Here is a 20,695-nt window from a genome sequence, read left to right as displayed (position 1 = left end):
AGTGAAGGATAATCCACCTAAGGGGATTGAAAAAGCAAGGGTAGTAAGGGAGAGGGCGGTTCATAGACGTCAAGGTTAGTGATTCAGCGTGGAGAGATGAGTCCACGTACAGACCAACAGTGACAAGTTAGGCGAGAGGAGGACTGAGTAGTGACCCTGGGCTGAGTGGCCTGTCTGTCATTAGTGAATTCAGGAAATTTTCTGTGGGCTTAGCAGAGCAGAGTGGGTGGGAAGTGACTGGGTGGCGAGGAAATGAGCATGGTGAGCATAGATATCGTTCAAGAAGTTTGGTTGCAGAGTGTATAACGAGGGGGTAGCTGGAGGGGAAAACTAGGGGTCACATCCGTTTTGCTTTGCTTTGCCTTTATGGTATTTGAATGTGGGTGAGAGAGATAGAGGGCAGTGGAAGAAGCTGAAAATGTAGATGTGGGAAGCCTTCGGTACTGTGAGGTCCCTCAGAAGGGCGGAGGCAAAGGGATCCTGTGCACAGGCGGGAGCAACCTCACCCTTGTCTCGAGAGAGACAGCCTTAGTACGTGGTTTGGTAGAAGAAGGTTGAAGTGTTCTCTCTTGCTTATTTCTAATGGCATGTAAATAGGAGGAGTGCTATTTGTGGAGAATGAGGGGAAAGTTTGAAGGCTTGCAAGCTTTGAAGACAGTGAAGTTAAGGGGTTCGATCAAATACTGTGTAAAGTGCTCCAGACCAAAGTGCCTTCAGTTTCCAAGTTCAAGGCACTCATAAAGCAGTGCTGGTGAAAACTGAGGAAAGAGATGGGTTTTCAGAATGGTCCTGGTAAGGGAAGGACCTCTTGGTCAAGAAGTTTGCACTAGAGGGAAAGAAAGATTTCTAATCCCCTCCTCATTCCCAGCCTAATTTTTAGACCTGTTGTTCAACAACTCAGCTTAAATGAGTTACTTCTTTCTGGGTACAGTATAATCACAGGACAGGATCAGCTAGTGGAGGATAGCTGTACAGCTCTCATGCATAATCTGGCCAACATTAGCATTTTTGGAGGAATTACACCCACAGGGAATATCACATAGTCAAGGTCCTGTTCTATTAGTTTGGTCTTGTAAGTTAATAAATGTTTATTCTGTGTCCTCTGTGTACCAGATATTTAGAATAAAGCAGAGATGAAAAAAGATATTACCCATCTTCACGGAGCTTTGGCATAGTGGGGAGTCATAACAATAACTAATTAAATAATTCTAAATGATAATAATCATGAAGGAGAAGTTTAGAATTCTGTAGCAGTTAATAGTAAGAGGGTTCCACTTTATTTTACAGGTAAGCGAAGACTCCCTTGGGAAAATGAATGCAATCCAAACATGAAAACTGGGTAAGTATTTGGCTAATGAAAAGAATTAGTGTATAATGGTATCAAAGGGCTGTGAATGTCGAATTTGGGGAAAGCTATGAAGTCAGTTTTGGGAGAAGTTGGTAATTAGCTGTAGATGACTATAACTGAAAATTTGGGTGCCTATGGACTAGTTCGTGATTTATTTTTCTAGATTGGTCTTCACTAAGGTTGTGTCTGTGATTATTATTGATCATCCCTGATACATGTTTAGACTTCCATGTTTTTTACTCAATGGCTGTCCATTAGAGTCACCTGGGATAGGAGGAGTTTTACTAACTGTCTACTGTTTTAAAGCACCCAGAAATAGTAGATTAGAATTGCTGGACATGGAACCTAGTCATTATTAGTTTTAAAAAGCTCCCAGGTAGTTCTAATAAGTACTTGGTGTGGAGACCCCCTGCTGTGGGGCTCTGGGAGCCACGAGGGTGCTAAGGTTTGTTCTCAGGACATCAGGTCTCAGGTCTCAGAGTGAGGGTGCAGAATTAGAATGCTCTTACAACTCTACCTTCTTCCTTCAAGTACATTTCTGCTTCCACCAGGTCTGAGAGATTTAATTCTTACATATGTTGAGTTTGAAAGGTTTGTGTGTGTGTGTAAGATTTGCACTAATCTCAGTAATTTTGGCTTTATTTCCTTGCCTACATGATTTATAGGAACTCCAACCATCCTTCCACCCCTCCCCTCTCCTCCTTTCCCTGCAGAGACCTTTGTCACTGTCTCCTTTGCTACCCGGTGGGTGGGTGGTATGTCCTCAGCTGTTCTCTTGCTGATGCTTTCTCCACAGCTCCCTAAGTTGAAAGAGTTTTGTTATTTACAGTGATCTACAGTCTCTCATGCAACCTAGTCTCTTAGGCCTTCCAAACTTTGCTCTGTTCCTTCACCTTGGTCATTCCTTTTGTGTAAGTACCAGGAATAAAGTGTCCCAGCTACCAGTCTGAAAAGCTTGGAGCTCCTGAGGTAGACACACAGAGAGGTCCTCACTGTCCTCTTCCCATAAAATGAAGGTGACCATAGGCCAGCTATTTGACTAGATACTCAAGCTGACTATTCTCAACATGTTCTACCCCAGGCTGGCCTAAACACACCAGCTATGCTTTTCTCCCACTTTCAATACTCTGAATAGACTTTTAAGAGATAGTTCCTGGGAGGTCTGATCACATTTTCACATTGGTCTTGGTCTGTCGCACATGAAGAAGGGTGTGTCTCTATGCAACACATGTGGTATTCAGGTTAGTGGCAAAACACATACAGAGTAATTAATTAATTAATTAATTATGATATTAACGTCAGAGCTGGACCCAACACTTTAAGCAGATAGAAAGTCTTTAAAGGTAGGGATAAGCCCAGTTCTGACAGGTGTCAGGAACAAGCCTGACTGAATGAGTCACAAGTGAGCCCAAATATGTTCTCTCAGACTATGGAGTACCTTTCCCTCAGACCATGGAGTACACAGCACCTTTTCACTCTAAACATTGCAAGCATGATCCCTGTCCTTAAATGATTCATTTTCATATATCACTGTGTGACGCAGGTCTCTAGTTGCTCACTCTGTCCTGTTTTATTGCTGGGAGTGGCTGGGGTGGAGAAGCAGCTAAGCTGCTGGGCAGCTGTGAGGCTGGACCGGTAGCCATCACCCAGTGAACACCAGGGGGAAGGCAGGCAGAATAAGGGATGGGTACACCTTCCATGAGCCAAACAGCCAGGTTTCACTGTAGAGAATATAGGGATCAGACAGTGAGTCAGTTTGAATTCTTCTCAAAGATGAATGGATTTAAGAGGGTATAAGTTACTTTAAGTGCTTCCTTTTGCATCATGGATGTATTCTGGTGATATTTTGTTCATTTTGCCTAAACTCAACAGAGTTACTTTTCATACATACCTTCCAGACTTTGACAAAATGATCCCCATCACCACAGGAGTACTTCAAATGGAAGCCTGAATTCCAGGTCTGAACTTGGCTTTTGATGTTGGCTTCTGAGAATGGACAAGCCATAAACCCTGAGAAAACTATTTCTGAATAGTTTATAACCTCTAACTTACACAAATCATTCTGTTCTTTCTAGACCACGATTCTGATAATTTTTATTTCCCTGAATGATTTTCTTCTCAAATTAGAATGAACAACTATGTTCCCTGAAGGCTAGCTTCCTTTCTTGGCTTGCTTTCTCCACATTTATTGTGTGCCCTTTCCTATACTGACAATCCGTGTGATACTGCTAAGCACACAATGAGCGCAAAGGAAGAGGAAATGTAAACTCTTGTCCATTTCTGATGTTGTAGAACATCAAAGAAGGGAGAGTTTGATGGTTCTGCCTTTTCTTAACACAAACAATGTACTTTCTCAGAGACAAATGGCCTGGGTTTTCTGGGGTTCCTTTTCCTTATGTACAAAATAAAGGAGATGGACTAGAAGTTTTCTAAGTTCCCATTAACCTCTAACTCTGTGGCTTGAGAAATGCCTTTTTAATAAAAGTGTCAAGGAAAGGTGGAGTCACCATGCATGTCACCCTGGTGGGGGTGTAACAGAGTCCTGGATCCACTTCAAAGCTTCAGCTGTGAAAACTATAAATGGGATCATGTTGATCAACTGAAGCAATGTATGTGAAAGTACTTTGAAAATAAAATCAAATACAAGAATCAGGGGTTGCTATTAGGAAAGCTGCAAAGAAGGTCCTTCAGAAATTATTTCCCAGCCTCTGAATTTTAGGTCTCTAATCAACTTAAAATATAGCTACACAGAGATGCCACTCCCCATCCAACTTCAGCAACCACAGTGGAGTTAAAATTTGCCAAAGGAATAGCAAGACAATAGTAATTTGCTAATGGGAAAATCCATGCTTTTAAAATTAGCTAAGGAGAGCAACTGCTGAAAATAAAGGCTTGATTTGAAAGACATTTTGGAAATCTGCATTGGCTTTGCAATACCAAATTAGGTTAGAAATTTTCATATTTAAAAAAATCTGAGAGCTACTTTCTAGTAGATTCTAGTGGAGAACATTCTAGGCTAAACCCATGATACTTCATATTCATGTCTTAGTAGTGCTTCCAAGTTGCTAGGCAAACTTAGGAAAATGGCTGAATGTCTAAGGTTAAGCTCTCCCAGTTACAGTGTAGATTAATACTACATGCTCAAGGAGCTTTTGTACATTTCACTCCTAGTAGGTAAGTTAAAGGTAATTTATTAAAAACATTTGTAAAAGTACTTTAGGTATTTTAGATAAAAGTTATCATATTGTGACCAAGGTACAACATCTGGCTTTTCATACATGGTATGCCCTAAATGTTGTTTGTAAATAAAATCTTATAAATGAGTTAGACATATAAAATGCCTTTATAAAGTGAAGAATCCTTTTAAACCACTAAGTTGCCTTATCATATTAGTCTATTTTTTAAAAATCAAATTTTCTGAAAGTACAGTCTACCTGCAGTTCTGTTTACATTAAACACCCAGGGCTATTCACAGAGGTTAGTGATAAGAGTTATTTTCATGGAAGTATGGCACCTTAAAAGTATCAACCATGTCACTGATACAGAACCTAATAGAAAACCTCTAACTTTAAGGAAAACATGTATTTCCTTGAAAATGTCAAAATATGGGGTATTGAAAAAGAACATAGATTCATGTCTGGTATCCCAGTTTTTAATGGGCTGCCACCAAGGGAACACCCCTTAACCACCTTGCTCTAGTGGCAAACACAGTTTGTATTCCTGGATCCCATAGCAGTGCAACAATCAGAAATACCATTCTCAGCAGGGTAACACCACAAGAGCAATGTATGGACATCAAACTAAGGCATCCCCACCCAGTTTTTTGTAGAGACCTCTTTGCTTGTCCTGGATTTTGGCTTAAGGGGAAGGCATCAAGACTGCACATATCTAGAGGCTACAGAGGCATTTGCTAGGAATGTGGATCAGGGGATGCCATCTCTGTGCTCTCTCTACCTTGTTCCTGCTCACTGGTATTTCCCAAAAACAAACTTATGCATTTCCCTTGCTCCCTGATTTTTGTGACTGTCACCTAGGGGAAACTTCCAGATTACCTGGCTCTGGGGGACAGTAGGGTTTATGCTTGTAGTCCCACAGAAGTGTATATATTTTCATACTATAAAAGCTTTTCCCAGAGCGTCTGGCTTCCAATTAGCTGGAAGCTAAATGCTAACAGAGGTCCTCTCCTTTAGGACACTGACAGGTCTTGGCATACCTTCAATAAGTGGGTGATATTTAAAATATAATAGGCTATGTGGACAATCAGAGGCTGGAGAGAGACCCAAGAGCTAGAACAGAGTTGAACAAGGTTCATCTCCTACACAAGACCACTACTTCAAGACTAAGAGAGGCAGTTATTTCATTTAATGCATAAAAACCAACAAAAATTAGTTAAGGGATACACAAGAAAAAATGTAAGAAAAAATGTAAAATGTGACACCAAAAATAAACACAAAATATGGTGTGAAGGGGAGTAAAAATGTAGAACTTCAGAATGTGATCAAACTTATGTTGTCACCAACTTAAAATACAGTTATAGATGTAAGTTTTTAATATGTAAGCCTCATGGTAACTACAAAGCAAAATCCTATTGTAGATACATGAAAGATAAAGAGAAAGGATTCTAAGCTACCACCAAACAAAATCACAAACCACAATGGAAGGGAGTAAGAGAAGAAGAAACTACAGAAAGTAACTATAAAACAGCTGGAAAGCAATTAACTAAATGGCGGGAAGCACATACTTACCAATAATTACTTTAAATGTAAATAAACTAAATTCTGAAATCAAAGGACATAGAATGGTAGAATGAATAATCATTAAAAAATGAACAAAGAAACAAGACCCATCTGTATGTTACCAACAAGGGATTCACTTCACAGGTAAGAATGCACAGACTGAAAAGGAAGAGATGGAAAAGATATTCCATGCAAATGGAAACCAGAAGAAACCTAGGGTAGCAGTATCTCTATCAGGCAAAACAGTCTTTAAAACAAAGGCTGTAATAAGAGACAAAGAAGAGCATGTCCTAATGATGAAGGGGTCAATCCAACAAGAGGATATGACATTTGTAAATATTTATGCACTCAGCATAAGAGCTCCTAAATATATAAAACAAATATCAATAGACCTAAAGGGAGAAATGTACAACAACAAAGTAATAGTAGGGGCTGCAATATACTCTACTTACATCAATGGATAAATCATTTAGACAAAATCAATAAGGAAACATTGGCCTTAAAGAACAAGTTAGACCAGATAGACTTAACAGATATATCCTGAACATTTCATCCAAAGGCAACAGAATATACATTTTTCTCAAGTGCCCATGGAACATTCTCCAGGATATATAATATATTAGGCCACAAAAATGTATATATGAAACAACATGCTACTGGGCAACCAATGTGTCAAAGAAGGAATCAAAGGAGAAATAAAAAATACCTTAAGACAAATTAAAATGGAAATTCAATATACCAAAATTTATGGGATGCAGAAAAGCAGTTTTAAAAGGGATACTCATAGAAATAAGTGATTACTTCAAGAAACAAGAAAAAACAAAAACTCTATACCTCTAAGAACTAGAAAAAGAAGAACCAAAAAAGGCCAAAATTGGGAAAATAAAGGAAACAAAAAAGATCAGAGAGAAATAAATGAAGTTGAGAGTAATAGGACAGTAGAACAGATCAATAAATTCAAGAGCTGTTCCTTAGAAAGATAAGCAATTTTGACAAAACTTTAGCTAGACTCACCAAGAAAAAAGAAAGGATTCAAATAAATTTAGAAACGAAGAGAAGTTACAACTGATAACACATACATACAAGGGATCATAAGAGACTACTATGAATAATTATACAGATTTGACAATCTACAAGAAATAGAGAAATTACTAGAAACATATGACCTACCAAGACTGTATCATAAAGAAAGAGAAAATCTGAAGAGATCAATTAGTAGTAAGAAGAGTAAATCAATAATCAGAAATCTACCAACAAACAAAAGTCTAGAACCAGGTAGTTTCACTGGGAAAGTCCACCAAATATTCAAAGAACTGATACCAATCCTTCTCAAATTCTTCCAAAGAATAGAAGAAAGAATGTTTTCAAATTCATTTTGTGAGGCCAGCATTACCCCAATATCAGATCCAGATATCAGATCCAAGGATACCACAAGAAGAGAAAATTACAGGCCAATTTCTCTGAAGAACCAGAGATGCAAAAATCCTCAACAAAGTTTTAGCAAACCAAATTCAGCAATAAAATAAAAGGAACATACACTACAATTGAGTGGGATTTATTCTGAGGATGCATGGATGATTCAATATCCACAAATCAATCAATGTGATATACCACATTAATAAATAAACAATAAAACTCATATAACCATCTCAATAGATGCAGAAAAAGCTTTTGATAAAACTTAATATCCATTTATGATAAAAACTCTCAACTAAGTGTGTAGAGAGGGAATGTAATTTGACATAATAAGGGCCATATATGACAAGTTAATAGCTAAAATTATACTCACTGGTGAAAAGCTTAAAGGTTTTCTTCTAAGATCAGGAACAAGAAAGGGATGTGCACTCTCCCCACTTTTATTCAACATAGTACTGGAAGTCCTTGCTAGAGCAATTAGGCAAGATAAAGAAATAAAAGGCACCCAAATTGGTAAGGAAGAAATAAAATTGTCACTATTGCAGATGACATGATACTATATTGAAAACCTTAAAGACTCCACCAAAAACAAAAACAAAAAACAAACAAACAAACAAAAAAACCTTTTAGAATAAAACAATAGAGTTGCAGGATACAAAATCAACATATGAAAATCTATTACATTTCCATACACTAATAAAGAACTATCAGAAAGAGAAATTAAGAAAACAATCCCACTTACAACTGCATCAAAAAGAATAAAATACCTAGGAACAAACTTAACCAAGGAGGTGAAAGACCCAAACAGAGAAAACTACAAGACATTAATAAAAGAAATTGAATACACACACAAAAAAGAAAAGGTATTCTGTGCTCATGGATTGGAAAAATTAATATTGTTAAAATGTCCATTCTACCCAAAACAAGCTAGAAACCCAGTGCAATTCCTATCAAAATTCTAGTGGCCTTCTTCATAGAAATAGAACCTGCAATCCTAAAATTTATACGGAACCACAAAAGACGCTGAGTAGCAAAAGCAATCTTGAGAAAGGAGAACAAAGCTGAAGGCATCATGCCCCCTGATTTCAAAGCTATAGTAATCAAAATCGTATGGTAAAGGCACAAAAAGACACACATAAATCAATGAAACAGAAAAGACAGCCCAGAAACAAATGCATGCCCATATGGTCAATTAATCTACAACAGAGGGGGTGAGACTATATACTAGGGAAAAGACAGTCTCTTCAATAAATGATACGGGGAAAACTGAACAGCTACATGCAAAAGAATGGAACTGGATCACTGCCTCACACCATACACAAAAATAAACTCAAAATGGATTAAAGACCTAATGTAAGACACCAAACCATAAAACCCCTAAAAGAAAACATAGCCAATAAACTCTTAGACATTAGTCTAAGCAATATATTTTTGGGTGAGTCTCTTCAGGCAAGGGCAACAAAAGCAAAAATAAACAGTTGAGACTACATCAAACAAGGAAGCTTCTGCACAGTGAAGAAAACCATCAAAATATAAAAAGGCAGACTACAGAATGGGAGAAGTTACTTGCAAAGGATACTTCCAATCAGGAGTATCAATATCTAAAATATATAAAGAATTTATACAATTTAATCCCCAAAAGCCTATCTGATTAAAAATGGGGCATGGTGGGACCTGAATAGACATATTTACATAAAAAATATACTGATGATCAACCAACACATGAAAAGATGCTCAACATCATTAATCATTAGGGAAATGCCAATCAAAAGCACAATGAGATATCAACTTGTAAATGTCACAATGGCTATTATCAAAAAGACAAGAAATAACACATGTTGGCGAGGATGCAGAGAAAAGGGAACCCTTGCGCACTGCTGGTAGGAAGGTAAATTGGTACAGCCACGTGGAAAACCAGTATATAATTTCCTCAAAAACTTAAAAATAGAAATGCCATGACTCAGCAATTTGACTTTTGGGTATTTACCCAAAGAAAATAAAAACACTTACTCCAAAAGACTTATATGCCTCCTCCCTCTGCCCCCACCATGATCGCTGAAACCTTATTTATAATAGCCAAAATATGGAAACAACTTCAGTGGCCATTAATGTGTAACTGGATAAAGAAGATACATATATAATATATATTATTATTTACCCATAAATATAAAATATATATATTATCCACCCATAAAAATAATGAAATCTTACCGTTTGTGACAACATGATAGGAACTTGAGGGCATTATGCCAAGTGAAATAAATCAGAGAAAGACAAAGACCATATGATTTCACTTATATGTGGAATCTGAAAAACACACAAGTAAAAAACCAAGCCCATAGATACAGTGAGTAGACATGTGGTTGCCAAAAGTGGAGAGGCATGGGGAAACAGGTGGAGGGGGTCAAAATTCTAGTTATAGAATAAGTAAGTCATGGGGTTGTACAGCATAGTGACTATAGTACTGCACATTTGAAAGACACTAAGAGAGAACATCTTAAAAGTTCCTATCAGAAGAAAAAAGCACTTCTAACTATGTACGGTGACAGATGTTAACTAGAATTATGGTGGTCATTGCACAATGTATAAAAATGTCAAATCATTATATTGTAGACACGAGACTAATAAAATGTTATATGTCAATATGCCTCAATTTTTAAATAATAAATAAATAAATAAATAAGAATGACCAGAGACCACAAACTGAGGTTTTTCAAAGTCACTTTCAATATCTATAATTTTACTATGAAAAATAAAATGAATTCGCTGTACAAACATTTATACTATTCAGATGTTTGTTTCCTGTTGCAGAAGAGACCATCAACAGAAAATACTTTCTATTTTTATCATCACTAACAGAACAGAAGGAGATTTAAAAATTAAGAGTTAATGGGATAGTATTTAGAAACATACATGCACAAACACTTTTATTTTTCCTGATTTAACAAAGAAAATGCTCTAGGGAACTGCAGACCTGATTAAAAAGTCTGGTAATCTTTCCCTCTTTGATTTTCTGGGCACTTACTGCCTACATGTATCATTTGGTGTGAGTGAATTGTCTTGTATCTTCTCATGCATGTATTTCTTGCCTACACAACAAGAAAATGAACTCTTGGAAGGAAGTTCCCTGTGATCCCGAGCCCTACGTCTTATACATAACCCGAGTGCCTTAATCACTGGCTGACACAAACATTTGCAGGGAGGAGCCTGGTGAGATACACTTAAAACCTTTATTCATTGATTTACAAAATGTACAATATTTACAAAGTTTAGGCATTCATCCCGTATTGACACAAATGCAATGGGGACTCTGAAAATAAATAAGTGGCACATAGGTTAATGTACATATCACGGCTGTTTGCGCTTCAAGCCGTCACCAACCGTGGGATTTAATGGAAAGTTTAATGTAGTAGAAAAGTTACACGGATGACCAGTCCTGGGCCTTCCACATGAATGGCCCTTCCTTGGCTCCTTGTGGAGCAAAGGTGGGGATGGTGAGCAAACCACTTTCTTTCAAGAGAATGAAACACCCACCACTGTGATAGGCACACGAGGTGCGTGTGGTCACATCTGTGCAGAGTTTGTAGTGATTCCCTCGGGTGGCAGATGAGTTCGCATCACTGGGGACCTGGTCCTTCACACCAGACAGGGAGGCTCTGGCATGGTCGCTTTCTCATTAAGAACCAACATTTGGCCTTTGTCTCTTAGCCGCATTGCATGCAGTACTTGGCAGTTATCAGTGGAGAACGGTCATGTGCAAAAATGGTACTTGTAGATATGTACAACGTCAAGTTTCACTGTCTTAGAGCATTTACAGCAGTTAACCTGCCACCTCTTTTAGCAAGAGGAATGAACTAGGAAGCTGTACCCTCCACCCCTGGAACAAAAAACACCATCTAGTGGACACACACACAAATGGTGTCCTTTAGAAGCAGGACTGGGCAAACTCCACATGAGCAGATGGACAGATTTCTGTGGTCAGGTCTGGAAGTTTTCCTAGGGGTGGTAATTCCATCTTCCCCTCCCTCCTCAACCCCACTTCAACCTAGAAGACCTAAATTGGAAGGAAAAGTCTTCCTTTTTTTAAGCTTCTTAGAGCCTTAGTACCTTCATCTGTAGCATGAAAATACTAGTAATATTCCCTAGAGGGGGCTTGCAGGTTTTATATGAATATATATATATATATATATGCACTATATATGTATAGTGCTTAGCATAGTGCCTGCCACATAAAAGGTGCTTAGTAAGTGTCTTATTTTCTCTCCCTCTACTTCCCTCACCCCAATTATAAGCAATGTATTGATAAGCCTACCAAACTCTGATTTAAGGCCATTTGATGCAATTTAGATTATTTTATATCAGAGTTACCATTGTCAGTTTATATCTGGTAATCCCTGAGGGGGTCTCATAAGCCACACACATTTTCCTATGTAGGGCAGATGGACCCTGACAATGATGGCTCCACCGAATTTCATGCAGATATACTCCATAACTCTGCAGAGACACTCATACCAAGTGATGATCACTACCTGAACACTTCCGGGACAGTACCATGGAAGAAACCATGAGCAAAAACCCTTAAGGCCAATGCATTCTTCTCACTCAAACTTAAGTTAATTGTTTTTCAACACTGGTGCAAGTATTATAGATAACTTTGAAAAAACATACATCATAAGCTCTACTACTGTTGAAAATAAGTATTCTCATTTGGTCTTTTCATTCAGAATAAAGAATATTTTACAATATATTTAAGTTTCTAGTTATGCCATACAAAAATAAATATTGTATAAATGATTTACAAGGAAGAAGAACAAGTTGTAACTCAGGCCAAAAGTATAGGAAGGATGGCAAAAGTTTACCATCTACTTCAAAAGCAATCACCCAAATGAAAGAAAAATCCCACTGGGTCTTCCTACTAGTCTCACCATCACCTGACTTGCCACCTACTTCTTGTCTTAGGATATTATGTCTTCTTTCCCTATCAATCTTGAGATAATGTGATACAGGACCTTCTCCCTAAAGCCACTGGGGATTTGAAAGAGGAAGAACCCGGGAGGACTCTTCGGCAATATGATGTGCAGATGGGAGATCTGGCTAAGCCACTGACTGGGCCCTCGTAGCGAACTTGGGTCAACCTCCACATATCTCTATCCTTTCATTCTGAAATCCTATGTCCATTTTAGCTATGACTGAATAGAACCCCATGAGCGGAGAAAACCCCATCCTGCTTTAGGACTCTTTGGATACCCTTTGGCCCAGGTAGAATTCAGGATCTCATGGAGCACAATGAGGTTCCAAATCAAGGCCAACCTCACCAATTATAAAGAAAGGATACACAGCTACTTTGTGGATGCTAGTTCCATTAAGTTGGGAAAGAACCTTCTCCAGCTACCCCTCCCCCTATGCAACAAACTTATGATTGGCTTTTATTTCTTGCACAGAGCAGAGGGGCTTTGATTTCCACCATTGGGAGAAGAATGTTGGGAAAATTAAGTTGGACAACTGCTTACTGTTTTTCCAGAGAATCTGACTCAGTCAGAATCTCCAAGGAAACAGTCCATTCATTTCAGAATCAAAGTTTTATAATTCTAAAGCTATAAATAAATTCATGATTATATTTAAACCAGTGGTCCTTTACCTTTCTCCTGAAGAACACATATCTATGCATGTCTGTATAATGTATTGTCTAACATCTCAGAGGATCCCAGGACCTCTTATGGATCATGCATGTATTCCAAATTAAGAGCCTCAGATCTCAATAAATGCAGAATTATTTCCTGGAGTGAAAAGAAAGGTTTGTGGTATATGACTCAGGATCAGTTTGGGGGCAGGCTGGCTTTGATGAGGTCTTGGGCTTGGAATGACTACACTGAAGCAATGCTTGTGCCTCATGGTAGGTGGAAATGTTTGGCTGTGAAGACATCTGTGAGTGTCATGTTTTCACATGTCTAACTATTGTCAAGCCAACGACTCATGCAATGACCTTGGACCATGGACCATGGAAATCTGCATGGACTGCTACTATACATGGCACCTTGGAGCTGCTATAATGTGAGTCCCAACCACATCCACAAGCAGGACACCATCACTGACATGAAGTGTGGGTGCCCATTTGTCTGATTTATGGGTGACGTTGTGGCAAATGTGGCATCAGTTTCATTTCGGGGGAGTGGCAAGTTACAGATATTTCCTTCACAACAGGAAGTGCAGACCTGAAAGAAAGGAAGAGAAACAGAAGGCTGATGAGAAGCTGGCAGATTTTGGAAGGAGGCAAGGATTTTTAGAAGGAATGGTCTCCCTCACAGTCAGACTGAAACGAGAACTACCTGTTCCACTAAAGAGGCACCAACCCTGCATTTAAGGAAGTGGGATGAAATTTCATCTGGAAGCAATGTGATCAACATGGAAACCCTCTGGACGAAGCTTCAAGGAACACGAGTTCTGTTTTTGACCTCCCACCAGGTGGTTATTACATGGTTCTACAACCTTCCTAGGTCTCAGCTTTTCCATCTGTGAAATGTCGATTAGAATGCCCTACTATCTCAAAGAAACCCCTTCTGACTACTTGAAGACACCATTCAGAGGGTAAACTTTCACTTGCCAAATTTCTACAGTGTAAGTGAAGTGAAAAAAAATCCAACTTAAAATTAACTATTTACTTTCATTAGAATTGTCTATATAGCCACTGCCATTCTTGTGCATGAGTTAAAATTTGGAGGGTTTTCATTAATGGAATTATTCCGGCTTTATACTATTTTATTCATAGACTGTAGGAAAGAAAGAAACCTAAAAGGATTGTTGGCTGAAATTATTTGGGGCCATGGCTACACAAAGTGCAGACCAGTAGCTTCAGCATCACCTGGAAGGCTCTTCGAAATGCAGAATCTCAAACCTCACTCCAAATTTAGTGAATCAGAATCCGCATTTTAACAAGACCCCCAACTGATCCGTATGCACAGTAGTACTCAAAAAATTCTCTGACGGTCAATATCCTATTTAGTCATTATCCTGCAAGGATCTGAGGCTGGTCACAGTTGACATGGGCTAGGAGGACATCTTGAGGAGGGAAACTGATAATCTTGAGGAGAGAAACTGAAGGTCAGAAGTGAGCCTGAATGCTGTCAGAATTGCCAGCTCTGTGACCCGAGCATATGATGTCACTTCTCTGATCTTTAAATTTTCCCATGGTAAACTAGCCACAATAAAGCCTGAGAGCCTAGCTTGCTGGTGGTGGGGTGGAGTGTGAGATAAAACCCTTGGTTTACCTTTTACATTTCAAACCAGGATCAAGTCAACAGATTATATTTGAAATCTGAATTCCTAGTGTATTTCACAAGTTGCTTCAAAATCAGGTGTCTTCTACTAAATGCTACTAAACATGGCGTTCCAGAGTTTTGAGAGCAGAAGTTGCCTCTGAGCACCAGGAAGACAGCCTGAAGGGGAGAAGCGAGCCAACTCCAAATAAAGGCCAAGGCCTGATATACAAGATTATATGTGGAGCCAGATGTGAACAGCCAGCAGGAAGAGTCAGGGGCATTCCCCATTCCAACCACAGTCAGGCTGCCTTCCTCTTGTCCTTCATATTCTCCATCAAGGCTGCACTTGAAGTTCATTTAACACTCAGTGCTTCTGTATAGGCACCAGATGGGAGTAAACCCACAAGGAGATGGTTCTCTGATCACCTACTCAAATGATTCAGGACCCAGGGATGCCTTCCCCAAGTCAGCATTCCAATGAAGACATGAGCCTCACTTCACAGATAGTTATCAAAGCTAAACTGCTGTGGCCATCCTCAGGAGAATGAATTGTTGCTACATCTGCTTTACCATTGAGGACATAACACTTCCCTAATTCCTCATCCTTCTGGTGACTTGATTACTTTCTTCTGAGTAAAGAAAGAGCTTATGGTAGTTTTCAATACCCTCTTGGTGTTGTGTTTACATAATTTATATGGGCTTTCCTATGCTCTGATATAAATTTATCCTCTTAGAGCAAACAGGAAAGGAGAATCTTCTCATCATGGTATAAAGACCGTCAAAAGCCAGGCTACATCACGGAGTGAGAATTTGCTCAAGAGCCCTGACTGGCACACATCTGCAGCAGAGGAAGGCTGACTGTGCTGTACCCATCACTTGCTTTGTTGCCCAGACCTTGTGGCCTTCATGTTCAGAATCTCTGCAGCCCGTGGACAAGCAGTCTTCCAGTGGAACGCAGCGTTTGGTGACAGAGATGCTGTTTCCTGTGACTTCCATTGTATGCTGAGTGTAGCAGTATCTGGTCTCTGTCAACAGAGAAAATATGTTTCAATTGAGATGGGAAATGTTAGCCCAACCTGCCTGGAAGGGAAACAACAGGAGTGTCAACACTACAAGTCTTGAAGAGATTTAATAGCACATGAGACGTGTTGAGTTTCTGTCCAATCCCAAAGACGTCCTTGGAGAGATGCACTTCTGCACGGTAGAAGGAGAGCCTTCTGAAGGACACTGGTCTCTCTGCCTGTCATCATCCCCATAAGTCAAGATATAATGGTGTCATTCTTTGTCTTTCAAAAAAATTTTCCCACTGTATTGATCTTTATTTTGGGGGATGAGAGGCTTGGAGGGATGATTAGGATGCGAGAGTCTGCAATTTTCAGGAAGATAAAGGGTGAAAAAGTTCAATGAATACAGGTTAAAGAAAAAAGAAGTTAGGCAGGTAACAATGGTCTTCAAGGAATTAAAAGGCTATAGCAGAAGCTGGGTGTGTGTGTTGTGTGTGTATGTGTGTGTGTGTGTGTTTTGGAAATAGCTATTCCCAGTAAGGGCTGAACAATTAAAAGTAGATTCATTTTATCTTGAGAAAATGACTTTATCCAAAAGAAAGAACTTCTTGACAATAAGCATAGCTGGATCCTAGAATTTAACCCCACAGTGAAGGTGTGCAAATGAAGGAGAATCATTTCTCCCTAGTATGATTTCTAGGATGGCAGATGTAGACGGATCATGATGTAAGTTTCTAGACATCCCTCAAAGTCTTAGGAATCCAAAACTTAAGATTTCTCCCAAACTACCATGGAGAATTTTTCTACTTCTAATTTAAAGACCAAAGAAAAATGGCTTTGTCAAAGTAATTCTTTAAGGCCTCTAGGCAGTGTTCAGCTTTCTAAGCCTGGGATTTAGGAAAATGTTCCTGCTCCACTTTCAGATGGAAAAAGAAAATGAATAATTCTTAAGAAATGTCACCGAGCTGTTTTTCATCCATATCTTGGACTCAATTTTGCATGCTTTATACATTTTGGATATTTAGTAGCTAATGTGGAATTATGACCTTCTATGATGTTATTTATTAGGCAATAAAAATCCCCCCCACCAGATTCTGTCACAATTTTGGCAGCTTTGAACCAAAGTACTAAAGTCCAAAGAAAGAAGCATAAGAATTTCAGGCCTTGAGAATGAGCTAATACAGACCACACTGACACATCTTGAGAGTTAGGAAAATTCAGGGTTTTTAACAATCTTCCCAAACACTCCCACGTGACAGGAACCTGAGTGACCTCTGACTGAGTCTTGCCAAGGACAGAGATTTTCTTGATGGGTACACTATTGGGGAGTGTGCCTGGGCTGACTTTAGTCAATGCCCTCCCCCAAATGCTATCCCCACAGTGTATCCTGACCAGAATTTTGTCAGTGGGAATCAGCTCAAGGAGCCCTAGCTAGCTAAGGCTCCTGGGGAGCTCTTTGTGAGTGCAGTATGTAAGGCAACCCTATGAGCTTACAGGAAAGGTTGGAAGTTTTGTACCAGGCAATGATTCTCCCAAAGTCCTACAATATTTTAAAATTGGAGTGACTGGTTTTTTTTTTTTTTTTTTTTTTTTTTTTTTTTTTTTTTTTTTATGCCAAGGAGGTGGCAGATCTCTGATTTTTTAAGCCCATGATAGGTTTTAGCAAATGGAGACCAGTAGCCTGAGAGATTTACCATATTTCCCGAAGCGGACTGATTGACCTCTTTGGAACCAGACTTGGACATTTCGGTCATGACAAGTACACCTTTCCCACCCGGCGCACCTTCAGATGTTCATGAAACCATTAAAGACAGGAATGCCCTTATCTCCTGTCTCCTCTTCACGCAGACAACCAGGAGGAGCTGCCAGAGGTTTTATTGCTCCAAAGGTAAATCTAAGCAGATAAGATCAAACATTTATGGAATAAGTAAACCACTACATGGTTTCAGTTTTGGAAATTAGGTTTGTTTCCCAAGCATTAAATTCTGCTGTCTTAAGTAAGCCCTGAATAAGAATTAGTGAACTTGATATAACTACTTTTTGTTCTTACTTTTGTGTCCATAATAAACTCTCTTTTAATTTATTAATTGGAAATTTATCCCACTGCAGAGATAATTAATGAACTATTTTTTTTCCCAGGGAAATATGCAAAAGCTCAGTACCTAATAAGCTAATTCTTGCCATCCTGGGGAGAGAAAAATGATCAGCGATGAGGCTAGATAAAAAATTTTCTTACACTTGCCATATCTAACCCATGAAACAAAGATATTTTAAGAACACCCCATTACTTTTAGCAGCAGCTACCTTAGATCTGAAGCATTAATCCATTCCACTTCTTATCTTATAAAACCCCCTAGGTGAGTTATGAAATGTTAACGTTTAAAAAAAAAAGGTTCTACAGTTAAATAAGTTTTGGAAATATTCAAATAAAATTGAACAGATTTCTTTAGAACACAACTTAGGAGAGCCTTGAATGTGTATGGTGATCTCCAAGGTGGGGGGGGGGGGCACGCAGGCAGCATTTCCCAAGCAGGACGAGGTGGACCACATGTGGCTTATCATGGGGCTGTAGAATTGATAAAAAAGGAGTTTCAGCCACAAAGCATTGCTCTCCATGCATTCTGAATAATCCTTGGGTTAGTAATGAGGTTACAGGAGAATCAAGCCTGCTGATAACTTCACACTAAAAGGATTTCAAAGGCTTTTATCTAAAAGATAAAAGATGGATTTGAATTTCTACCAGGTTAGTTTCAGCCTCTAAAATCTCATATTCTGCAACTGCAAGGTATTCCCAGAGGTTGTGAAACAAAAGTCTTTCACTTTAAGACTCACAGGCATGCAACTGAAAGCAGCAGAACTGGATATAAGAGGGCTTAATCAACGAGTGGAAAACACAAAATATATAATTTTTTGTGAAATACACACACACACACACACACACACACACACACAGAAGTTCCATAACCTAGTTCTGAAATTTAAAAAATGTTCAAAGTTAAAATGTAAACTATCAATTCCATTTTACCCACCAATATTCAGTTTCTAATAACAGAAGCTATATTTAAACAAAATATACGGCAAATGACTTGAATTAAAAAATGACCAACTCTTTGGTAAGACTTCCTTGCTACTCAGTTATTCCCTATGGGTCCACTAGTAATGGTTTTTTTTTTTTTTTTTTTTTTTACAAACATATATAATGATTAAAGGGATGCTAGAGAACCACTCACCATGTGTGAGAAAATTAACAGGAGGAATATAGCTTTAATCATAGTATTACAAATTATATTGAAAAAATAAAAGTCTAGTGGCAGCTGCCGGCCACTCCCAGCCTGATTCCTGACTGTGCCCTCAGCCCAGGCCCTCCTCTGCAATGACTGTTTGCCTAAGTGTCCCACTGTTTGCCCTTTGCCCATTTGTGACCCCAAAGGATCTACTTTGTATAATGTAGATCTGGAATCTACTCTGTATAATGTCCTTTGCGTGATTTCCCTGGGCTTCAGAGTTTTGTCGTCTAGATTTTCTCCTGCATCTCTGGTCTCTTTTTTTCCTATACTTTCCTTAACCTGAACATTGATATTCTTCCATGTTCTGTTCTTGAACGTCTTCTCACTTAAGTGACTTCATTCAACCTCTGATGACATTATCTTCAGTCTGATACTCTCTTGCAAACTATAGAACTAATCTCCAGTGATCTCCTGCACATTGTCAGCAGCACCTCACACCTCATGTATCTCAAACAAATCAAATCCTGCTGTTTGTCTTCTTGTGTTTCTATCTTAGGAAGGGAGATCCTGAGATGTGGCACCTCCATCCTGGACTAGAAAATTCAGAATCTGCTCAGAATTCTCTTCCCAAGCTGGGTGTCTTCAAGTCCCCTGAAATGTCTCCATTATCCTTTTAATCTTCCTGTTCCATTTTCCCAGTGCGGGACCACATCATTTCCTATCTTCTTTGTCTCTGACTTCTCTCCTTTCTAATGCAGATGCTGGACAACCACCAGATATATTACTGGAACCAAGGTCGGATAATGCCTCTCACTGCCTATGAGAGTCTAAGTGAACCCCACCTGTCGAGGAGCCTCAGCTGCCTACTGCCAGGTTCATTTAGCCTACTGGAGTGGCCAGTAGGTGGTCCACTGTTTTCTCCCTGCTCCTAAAGCTGTGTGTCAAGAGTGTAAGAGTAACTTTGCTTCACTGCTAAAGGAACCGATTACATTTATAACTCACATCTTGAAACTCAGCACTTCTTATTATTCAATATTCCCCTTGATCTAGGCCCAGACTACCTCATGAATGCTTGCTGGATATTTGAGACACGACATTACAGGACACCTGGATGGCTCAGTTGGTTGAGACAGGACGTTACAGCTTTTGACTGTTCTTCACAACAAAAAGTTTCCCCCATCTGCTCCTGGAAACCTGTTCTTCAGGGTTCAATCTAAATGTGATGAATTCTGTGGAACCTTCCTTGATTTTCTTCCCAACCAGGTTCACAGACCTTCTTAGCTTCCTCATTTGGTAGGTCTGGCTTTCCTTCTAATCAGTTTCTCAACATGAGCACAATTGAAGTTTGTTTTTTTTGTTTGTTTTTACTGACTGATTTTTTTTAAATTAGTGTGTTATTATTTTGAGATAATTAGAGATTCACATGAGCTTGTAAGAAATAATACAGCCACTTTTATTATATTAATAATTCACCCACTTTTCCCCAAATGGCAACATAATGCAAAACTATGGTACAGTGTCACAACCAGGATGTTGACATTGATGCAGCCAAGATACAGAACATTTCTATCTCTACAGGGATCACTCATGTCAACTTTTCATTCTCACATCCTCATCCACCTTCCTCCAACTGCTCCTTCATCCTTGGCAACTACTAATCTGTGCTCCATTTCTGTAACTTTGTCATCTTAAGAATGTTGTATAAATG

General features: G+C 39.0%; 1 protein-coding gene across 3 annotated transcripts in view; it reads right to left on the bottom strand.

Moving 5' to 3' along the window:
- Positions 1-10,271: 10,271 nt before the first annotated feature.
- LYPD6 (LY6/PLAUR domain containing 6) overlaps positions 10,272-20,695 on the bottom strand; it is a 123,466-nt gene continuing 113,042 nt past the window's right edge. For all 3 annotated transcript variants that reach the window (XM_004757853.3, XM_004757854.3, XM_004757855.3), the window contains 2 exons: positions 15,651-15,781; positions 10,272-13,712 (listed from right to left, as the gene is read on the bottom strand). In XM_004757853.3, the coding sequence (XP_004757910.1) occupies positions 13,545-13,712; positions 15,651-15,781 (299 nt within the window). In that variant the 3' untranslated portion in view covers positions 10,272-13,544. The remainder of the gene's footprint in view (positions 13,713-15,650; positions 15,782-20,695) is intronic.

The sequence above is a fragment of the Mustela putorius genome, unplaced genomic scaffold (assembly GCF_011764305.1).
Source record: "Mustela putorius furo isolate JIRA1106 unplaced genomic scaffold, ASM1176430v1.1 tig00003867_pilon_pilon_pilon, whole genome shotgun sequence".
NCBI classification, from domain to species: Eukaryota; Metazoa; Chordata; class Mammalia; order Carnivora; family Mustelidae; genus Mustela; species Mustela putorius.
This window is presented reverse-complemented; position numbering and strand designations above follow the sequence as displayed.